At 46.0% G+C, this 9,712-nt stretch overlaps 1 protein-coding gene across 2 annotated transcripts in view; it reads right to left on the reverse strand.

Annotated features, from left to right (window-relative positions):
• TRAF3IP1 (TRAF3 interacting protein 1) overlaps positions 1-7,608 on the reverse strand; it is a 28,920-nt gene extending 21,312 nt beyond the window's left edge. Inside the window, exons 1-6 of one of the 2 annotated variants that reach the window (XM_071418071.1) lie at positions 7,373-7,608; positions 6,773-6,841; positions 5,247-5,408; positions 4,283-4,426; positions 3,689-4,141; positions 2,994-3,071 (exon numbers count right to left, since the gene is read on the reverse strand). In XM_071418071.1, coding sequence (XP_071274172.1) covers positions 2,994-3,071; positions 3,689-4,141; positions 4,283-4,426; positions 5,247-5,408; positions 6,773-6,841; positions 7,373-7,495 — 1,029 coding nt within the window. In that variant the 5' untranslated portion in view covers positions 7,496-7,608. The remainder of the gene's footprint in view (positions 1-2,993; positions 3,072-3,688; positions 4,142-4,282; positions 4,427-5,246; positions 5,409-6,772; positions 6,842-7,372) is intronic. The other variant, XM_071418072.1, reaches the window with a different exon arrangement.
• Positions 7,609-9,712: the final 2,104 nt, after the last annotated feature.

Here is a 9,712-nt window from a genome sequence, read left to right on the forward strand (position 1 = left end):
CCATCCAAGCTGCTGCTTTGTCCTCATTATTAACCTTTAAAGAGGCTGAATTTCACTTCAAGACAGAAGAAAATGTTTGCTGGTGTTTCAGAGCTCATTTTAAAATAAGCCACTGTGATTCCCCCCTCTAATTCATCAGCTCTACTGATGGTTTTCTAATAATAAATAAGAATTAGGTCTGTGAACAGCAATTTCATTCCATCAGCCCCTCCACAGTACTTTTCTTCTAATTAAATCCACAGTGCCAGGAGGTATCTTTCCATCTCTACAAGAGAAAATGTGCAGGTATCATTTTATGTAAGTAAAACCACATACAAAGAAAGCTCTCCACTTGCTGAAGCCAGTTTGAGTGCTGTGCTGATAAGATTTGTTAGGAAAATATCCATCAATTCTCTTTTCCTCACCTAAAATCTCACAAGATGATGCCCTATTGGTATTAGATCCTGCAAATTAAAACTGTTCAAACACAAAGAGATGAAGAAAATCTCTGTTTTTAAAGCAGTTTAAAGGATGGATTTCTGGTGTAGTGACACCAAAGAGAGAGGGACATTCCCAGGTCCAGAACAGAAATGTTTTAGCCACGTCCTGCAGATTTCCATGAAGTGATTCTCTCTGCTGTCCTTTTTTTAATTCCACAGTTTCATTACATAACCTAATGAAGTTCCAAGAGGAACAGAAGTTCATTAGGCAGGACTCAGAGGCTGCTTTCAGTGACCACTTCCAGAGCAATAGGGTTTTCAGGGCAAATGCAAACCCATTCTGCAGGTGGCCAGAAATGACAGGATATTACAGAAAGCTTTAGCCAAGAGCTCCAGCTGCCATGGGAAACATGGAAGAGACTTTTCCAAGGTGTTTGGCCTCAGGGGAAAATGATTTACCTGTTCTGCAGCCACTTCCAGCACCAGATGCTCTGTGACCTCCCCCACCTCCTGTCAAGTCTAAACAATAATGATCTTCATTATTTATAAGGTCCAAAAGGCCATTTTAAATCTGATTTTTTCCCTGAGATGGACTGAGAGTGAAGAGAACACGACTCAACCCTGATCCCAAACTGCAGGATGCAAGAGCCAGCCTTGAGGCAGCTTCTGATTGCCATGTGGTAGCCAAATGTCTCTTAATTCCTACTTATCCCTGCTTTCTTCTAGCTCCAGAAAATTATGGATACCCATGTGATGACTACTGCACACTGGGTAACACAAAGAGTTTCTTTAGCAACAGAAAAATTACATTTAAATTATAAAAATAAGTCAGCCTTAAGTAGATTTGAAAGCTGGCATCAATAATTAGCAGCAAGAAAAACTGAGATTTGCATAATAGAGAAAATCTCATTCAGCAAAGTCAGGGACTAAACTTTAAGTGACAGCTTAGCTGTACATGTAGAATACTAAAAAAAAAAAAAATCTAAATGGATCTGTTCTCTGAAGTAAATGTAGTAAAAAGGTAAAGAGATTAATCCTGAGGGGAAAAAACAGTGGCTGACTGGTGGGTACTGCCTCAAACTGTTTCACTTCTATAATAATGAATAGATATATTCTGTAACTATCTATAGAAAAAAGACATATAAAAAGCTAAAGAGAGATGCTGAAGATTTGTTAATTCTGCAGCAGAGACCACAAAATAAGATTCATAATCCTTCATGTGCACAGAAAGTTGTTTGCCTTCTTTTGAATCCATTTATTTTCTCTGCCACGTGACTCAGGTGGAACCACAATTGGGGTAAATCCCTGGAAATAAAGGCTGGGAAACTCCTGGGAGGACCAGAAGATCAACCCCAGTCCATGAGATGCAATTTCCAATGATTTCCTGCTGGAGTTTCCTCTAAATCACTTTGTGCAGTTATCTCAGCTCCCAAAATTCACTGGGCACGTTTTTCTGTCACCTTTCCCTTCCCCAGGTTTAAAATGATGACATTTGCCATGCTCTGCTCTCACGTTTGTGTTTTCAGCATCTCAGAAAACAAGCAGGCAGGCAGAGGCAGGAATGTCCTCTGGATCTCAGGTAATCATTCCAAAGCCTTGGAATCCCTCCCAAAAGCACTTAGGAGGGGAAATGAAACTTTACTGCCCCACTGCATTATTGTGGTGCCCAAGAGCACGATGAGAGCTTGGGATGAGGCTCAGAATTTCCATTAGAGACCCAATTTGCAGGAAGTTTGACTTGGCCATGAATATTTGCTGGAGGCTAAAAAAAAAAACAAACCCAAAAAACTCTTTTATAAGCTCTCCCTCCCAGTGCCAATAACTTAAAGAGTTTGGTTGGACTGGAGTCAAGGAAGAGCCATAAATTTGTCATCTCATGGGGGAAGACACAATAATGACAGTGGGCCCAGAGACTCCTGCTAGAGTTGGGATCCTGCCTGGTTTTACCTCAGCCTGTGCTGCTTTAGGTTCATTTACTGAAGTCTCCCCCTTTAACATTTGGCCACGTGGCTCCATAATTCCCCAAATTGCCTCAGGTCATCAGGAAGCAGCAGATGGAGGCACAAGTGGTGACACAAGCAGCAGCTCCTGTGCAGAGGCACTGAGCTGCTCCTCCAGCTGCAAAAACCATGGACCCTCAAACAACACTGGACTCCTTTTCTTTCCAAAACAGTAACTTCTGCTAAAATTCAAAAACAAATACAAAAACCCTATCAGCTTTCCAGGAAAGATTCTGAGGAATGAAGAAAACTCATGGCAGGGAGTGTGAAGAGATCAGCTCTAAGGTTCTTCCCACCCCAACCAGCCTGTGATCCTAAGAAGTGTCCAAAATATGAATACACAGAAATAAAATCTGCAAAATAAAATAAACTGAGTAGACTTTTTTTTTTTTGTCCAAGCTCAGAAAAATTTTTAATAAATAAACAACCAAAAATCCCAGGGAAGCCTCTATTTCATGTATTTCCCAGCCCTAAAACCTGCCATTTACCTACCTTTCAACCCTGCATTGTTTTTGAGCAGATTCCCAAATCAAAATGCAACAGTTTGGTTATTCCTACCTCCTCCACTACTAACCTCAGTGTCTGGCTGGCACTTGCTGTCTTTAGTTGGCCTCTGTGGTTTTCTATGCAAGGATTCTTCAGAATCTGAGGGCTGGAAAGAAATGAACTGGTTTAGATTCAGGACAAGCATTTTGGTGCCCATCAGTCCTGAATTTCTACCAAGAGAACAGAAAGGCAGGATAGGAAATATTTAGAGGAAATAGAAGAGTAACAAAAAGAAAGGCAATGAAGAGGTGGCTCTCAGGGCAGTTTAGGGCCTATAATCCTTAGAATATCCAGGATCCTAAACTGGTTTGGGTTGGAAGGGACCTTAAAGACCATTCAGTCCCAACTCTGAGAAGGCCTCCAGCACCTGCAGGGAGCCAATAAGAAAGATGGAGAGGGACTTGGATAAAGGCCTGGAGTGACAGGACACAGGGAATGGCTCCCACTGCCAGAGGGCAGGGATGGATGAGATATTGGGAATTAGGAATTGTTCCCTGGCAGGGTGGGTAGGCCCTGGCACTGCCCAGAGCAGCTGTGGCTGCCCCTGGATCCCTGGCAGTGCCCAAGGCCAGGCTGGACACTGGGGCTGGGAGCAGCCTGGGACAGTGGAAGGTGTCCCTGCCATGGCAGGGGTTTGGTACAAGGTCCTTCCTGCTGGATGAGCAGGAACACAAACATGGAAGGCCTGGGGAAAGTTCTTCCCCAAAATAACACTTCAATTACCTTTTTCTCTGCTTTCTCCTTCCCATGTTCCCTGAGATGTTCCCCATCTTTTTCTCTGTCCCGATCTCTTCTTCTCTCTCTGTCTTTCTCTCCTTCTCTGTCCCTGGCCTTGTCTTTGTCTCTTCCTTTCAGCCTGTCCTTTTCTCTTCCTCCTTCATGTCTTTTCTCTCTTTCCTGTCCTTTATCATGCCTGAGGTCCTCTCCTCGCTCTGGGTCTCCTTTTCCTTTGGTTTTTTCTGTTTCTCTTCCTTGCTTGGTCATTCTGCTTTTGCCTCCTTCCCTCTCTTGTTTTTCTCCTTCCTTTGAGGTGTCTCTTTCAGGTTCTTTGTGCCTCTCTTCATTATTCTTCTGTTTATCCCTCTCCTTTTCTCTTTCTCTGCTCTCTTTCAAATCTCCTTTGGGTTTTCTGTCTCTGCTGGGGCTTCTGTCTTTAATTTCAGTGTCTCTCCTGCTCTAAAAAGAAAGCAAATACTAAAAATTAAATTCCAACACATGGCAACTCAATCACACAGTGACTCTACAAACACAAAAATGTTAAAAATACCCCAAACAAATAAATCATGGTACCCCACTATCCCCCAAAAATGCAACTGCTACCTCTTTATCCTTATGGCTTTTTTGTTCTTCTGCTTTGGGCTCTCTGCTTTCTTTATGTCGAGGTTTAGAGTGTGGAGGTTTCCCTTTAGCATCAGCTTTTTCCCCAGCCAAGACCCTTTTCACAGCAGCATCACTTGACAGCTGCAAGGAACAGAAAAACACCACTGAAATGAGTAAATTGTTTCATTAAATAATTAATGTACTAATTATTATTTCAAGAATGTAACAATTCAGTGCAAAAACATAATAATTCCGTGAAAGAATGCAATATTCTGTGTAAGAACAGCTCCTGCAGTTGTTTTTAAATAGTTATCAAATTTCTCCATTATTGTATTTCCATAATCAAAAAAAGCACAGTGGAAAAATTACTTTCATTCCACAACTGAGAGGTTTGACTGAAAGAAGGCAAAGCCAAAGGTGAGCAACTGCTTGTATAAGTAATGCATCTGTATCCCAAAATTTTAAAGGTTCTGGAGCTTCATTTTATGCTTCAAATCTAATAAATATTATTAGAAGACAAACAAATAAAGCGAACAACAGTGAATAATAAACCCCTTAATATTCAGAATGCATTTGTGTGGGAAACTGGCTCAAATCTTGCTAAAGATCATGAACTCTCTACCTGCTGTTCCTGAGGGGTGACAAAATGTTTCTGCTGTGCAATTAATGCCAGCAGAGGGGTAATTAAGGCACAGAATCATTTGGGTTGGACAAGACCTCCAAGGTCACAGAGTCCAAGCTGTGACTGATGCCCAGAGACCTGAGTGCCCTTCCAAATGTTCTCTGGACACCTCCTGGAATGGGGACTCCAAACTTCACTGGGCAGCCCTTTCAATCCCTGAGCACCCTTTCCATAGGGAAATTCCTGCTGGTGTCCACCCTGAGCCTGCTCTGGCCCAACCTGAGGCTGTTCCTCTCCTCCTGTCCCTGTTTGCATGAAATGTGTGTAATTCTGTCCTACCTTGTTCAAGCAGCACTTCCCAATGGCCTGCAGGAATTCATTGGTTTTCTCAGGCTCGTGTCCAGCCACAACTCGTGCTGGTTTCACTGACAGTGGCTCTCCTGTCACCATCACAACAGCGTCGATGGCCTTCTGAAGGAAGTTGATTTTGGAATCCTTATCCTGGTAAAAGAGCAATTAAGAGAAACTTTTATCTCCACAGTTATTATCATGATTGTTTTAGCTTCACAATTATACTTGACAAATAACCTGTCCCAACTGCCCTTCAATAAAGATGATGTCTTCCAGTGATTACATAAAATCAGAAATAAAAAATAAAGGACCAAATAAACAAAGTAAAGCCAAGTGAAATTTCACAGAAGTCCTTACAGTTAAGGAATCCTCATGATTTCAGTCCTCCTTACAGCTCTCTCATATTGATTACTCAGATAAAAATTATTCTCCTGATCTTATACAACTCCAAGAGAGATCACAGTAAGGAGGCAGCCAACTCTTCCTCCTGACCAGTTTTGGGAAGAGGAACTCAAGGTTTTGAGACATTTTTCCCCACAGTCCAGGATTTTGATCTCCTCTGCCTGAGCCCTGGAAAACCCCATGGACTCATGAAAGAAATGTGTGAAAGAAATTCTCAGAGAGGTAGCAGCACACAGATGCAGCAAAGACCTGCTCAGGAGCTGCTGGGAAATCTGCTTTTTGGGCCAACAAGGACACTATCAAAAAAAACCCAACAAGTCAGTTATAAATGACTTAATTGTAGTTATCCTGACAGCAGTAGGAGCAGTCACAGCAACAAACACATGCATTAATCAGTGACCAAAACGTGCAAGAACTGGCTGGAGGGATGAGAAGTCAGAGCTCACACTTCAGTTGCTATGTTAAACAAACACCATGGGATCAGCTGCCTAAGTGGCAACACACAAAAACTGCTTTGTTTGCCAGGAATCAGCAACCAAAGCTCCCAAATCAGTCTTGGAGTTGGGGAACTTGGCATCAGCTCAGCCAAAAATCACGGGAAAGCAGCAAACAGAGAGAGTAAAGTCAGCCTTGGACTTAAGAAAAGGAGTTTTCAGTAATAGTATTAACCTCCTCTTTCAGTAATCAGCCAGTTTTATACTGGAATAAAACTCCTGTGGAATGCATATCCTAGACAGGTGAGTCCTGGGATATTTAACACAGATATTTAATGTATATATCTATATACAATTCCTTCCCAAAAGCCCACCCAGCCCTTTTCTATACCAGAAAAATGTGTTTGTACATACACACAAATATAGAGAGCAGTAAGTTTAGGGCCATGGATTCTCTTGAGATTCCACAAAACTCTTTAAAACCAAAAATTTGCACACAAATCTATAGGTGTTCACCCCATGGAAAGTACAATATAACACACTGGTGGGAACTTTAACAACTTCTTCACAAAAATAACAACAGCTCCTTGGTGCTGAACACAGAGAAGACCAGAAGAACCTTGTGGCAGGTTGTAAAAAACCCTGAAAGCTAAATAAAGAAAGAAGTCTCATGCCCACCTTGACATTATCTGACTTCAACTCGAAATCTGTGTAAAGTCCTCTCAGAAAACCTGTCACTCTGATCACCTAAAAAACAGAAGAAAAGGGGTAAGTCAAGAACATTTAAAGCTCAATAAACCTTGTGGGGCAGCAGGGAATGTGTTCTTCATGGAAAGGGTGCTCAGGCATTGGAGTGCCCGGGGAAGGCCTGGACGTGGCACTCAGTGACACGGTGGGCATCGGGCACAGGCTGCACTCAGACATCCGGGGGGGCTTTTCCAACCTCAGCGATTCCAGCATTCTCTGATATTTCACTATCCCAAGCTGCTCCAAGCCCCGGTGTCCAACCTGGGACACTTCCAGGGGCAGCCACAGCTTCTCCGGGCACCCTGTGCCAGGGTCTGCCCACCCTCACAGAGGACAATTCCTTCCCAAAACCCCACCCAACCCTTTTCTACCGCTTCAGGTGCCTTTCCCATCCCAAATCCCCCAAACTCACCCCAAAACCCCGTGACTTCCCACCCCAAACCCCCGTGATTTACGCAGCGCTCCGGGCACGCCCCACACGCCGGGGGAGGCCCGCGGTGCCGCGGGTGCCTCAGCCCCACACGCCCCCACCTCGCTGATCAGGTCGTGCAGGTAGCGGAAGGGCGGCTTGCTCAGCAGCGCGTCGGTGAGCGGCGGCTTGCGGATCACCTGCCCTAGGGTCTCCCGCGTTTGCCGCGACACCGCCTCGTTCATCGCGGCCGGGCCGGGCCGGGCCGGGCCGGGCCGGGGCTCGAACCGGGATTGCGGCGGGGCCCGCCCGCCCCCGGCCCCGCGGCGCTCCCGGCGTGCCCCGCGCGGCGCGCGCACGGCCCGTTGCTAAGGGGCAGCGCGGCCATAGCAACGGGCCCGCCCCGCGCCGCCCTCAGGGGAGGAAAAGCCCAGGAACTGCCCCAAAAACCTCGGAAACAGCCCTAAAAAACCCAGGAGCTGCCCCAAAAACCTCGGAAACTGCCCTAAAAATCCCAGGAACTTCCTCAAAAATCTCGGAAACAGCCCTAAAAACCCCAGGAACTGCCCCAAAAAAACCAAGGAACTGCCTCAAAAACCTAGGAAACAGCCCTAAAAACCCCAGGAACTGCCTCAAAAATCTCGGAAACTGCCCTAAAAACCCCAGGAACTGCCTCAAAACCCTCGGAAACAGCCCTAAAAACCCCAGGAACTGCCTCAAAAACCTGGGAAACTGCCCTAAAAACCCCCAGGAACTGCCTCAAAAACCTGGGAAACTGCCCTAAAAACCCCAGGAACTGCCTCAAAAACCTCGGAAACTGCCCTAAAAACCCCGGGAACTGCCCCAAAAACGTCGGAAACAGCCCTTAAAACCCCGGGAACTGCCCCAAAAACGTCGGTAACTGCCCTAAAAACCCCAGGAACTGCCTCAAAAAACCTCGGAAACAGCCCTAAAAACCCCAGGAACTGCCTCAAAAACCTCAGAAACTGCCTTAAAAACCCCAGGAACTGCCCCAAAAACCCCAGGAACTGCCTCAAAAATCTTGGAAACTGCCCTAAAAACCCCAGGAACTGTCCTAAATACACTGTACACTGCCCCAAGCACCCGGGAACAGTCCCAAAAATCCGGGAACTGCCCTAAAAACCTGGAAACAGCCCTAAAAACACTATAGACAGCCCCAGACCTATGGAAACTGCCCCCCAAACCCAGGAACAGCTCTCAAATCCCTGGAAACAGCCCCAAAACCCCCCAAAAGAGCCCAAAAAACACAGAAACAGCATCAAAATCCCAGAAAACAGAGTCAAAAACTACAGAAACAGCCCCAAAACCCTCTCGAAACAGCCCGAAAACCCTGAAAACAGCCCCCAAATCCCCCATAAACTGCCCCAAAACTCCTGGAAATACCCCCCAAACTCCTGAAAAAAGCCCCAATACCACTGTAAGCAGTCACCAAACCCTTGGAAACAGCCAAAAATCCCTGGAAACTGCCCCAAATCCCTCCTAAACATTCCCAAAACCCCTGGAAACAGCCCCAAAAACCACAGAAACAACCCCAAAATTCCTGGAAACAGCCCCCCAAAGCCCCAGAAACAGCCTCAAACTCTTGCAAACAGCCCCAAAATCCCCAGTAACAGGCCAGAAACCCTGGAAACAGCCCCAAAAGCTCCAGAAACAGACCGTAAACTTTTGGAAACAGCCCCAAAAAACCTGGAAATAGCCCCCAAAAACTCAGAAACAGCCCCAGAATCCCTGGAAACAGCCCCATATCCATGCCCCCCGCCCCTCAGCTCAACAGGCAGTGAATAAAATGTGTTAGAGAGAGATCCAACACAAGAAAAACAGGGACTGTATTTGTATGGAGCAAATCCAGAGAGCAGAGAGATGCTCCAGGGCTGGAGCCAGGCTGGGGGTGTTGACCTGGAGAAGGCTCCAGGGAGAGCTCAGAGCCCCTTTCAGGGCCTAAAGGGGCTCCAGGAGAGCTGGAGAGGGACTGGGGACAAGGGATGGAGGGACAGGACACAGGGAATGGCTCCCACTGCCAGAGGGCAGGGCTGGATGGGATATTGGGAATTAGGAATTGTTCCCTGGGAGGTGCTGGCACAGTTTTTAGAGCAGTTGTGGCTGCCTCTGCATACCTGGCAGTGTCCCAGGCCAGGCTGGATGGGTCTTGGAGCAGCCTGGGATAGTGGAAGATGTCCCTGCCCATGGCAGGGGGTGGCACTGGATCACCTACACCATTCCAACCCACACCCTTCTGTAAAAGAAAAATTAGATTTGGGAATGAAAAGAGCCATTACAAAGCAGATCAAACTGGGCTTAGTGCAGACAAGGAAATTTTTCCAGGAAAAAGGAAGCAGACACTTCCATGCCAAGTGGGTCATTTCACCTGGGCTCCTGCCAGCAGGTGCTTGAGGGAAGTGAATTTTGCCTTCCCCCCCAGCCCTGTCTGAGGTTCCCAGACA

The sequence above is a fragment of the Agelaius tricolor genome, unplaced genomic scaffold, assembly GCF_023055355.1.
Source record: "Agelaius tricolor isolate 1412-34295 unplaced genomic scaffold, bAgeTri1.0.p SCAF_75, whole genome shotgun sequence".
Lineage (NCBI taxonomy): Eukaryota > Metazoa > Chordata > Aves > Passeriformes > Icteridae > Agelaius > Agelaius tricolor.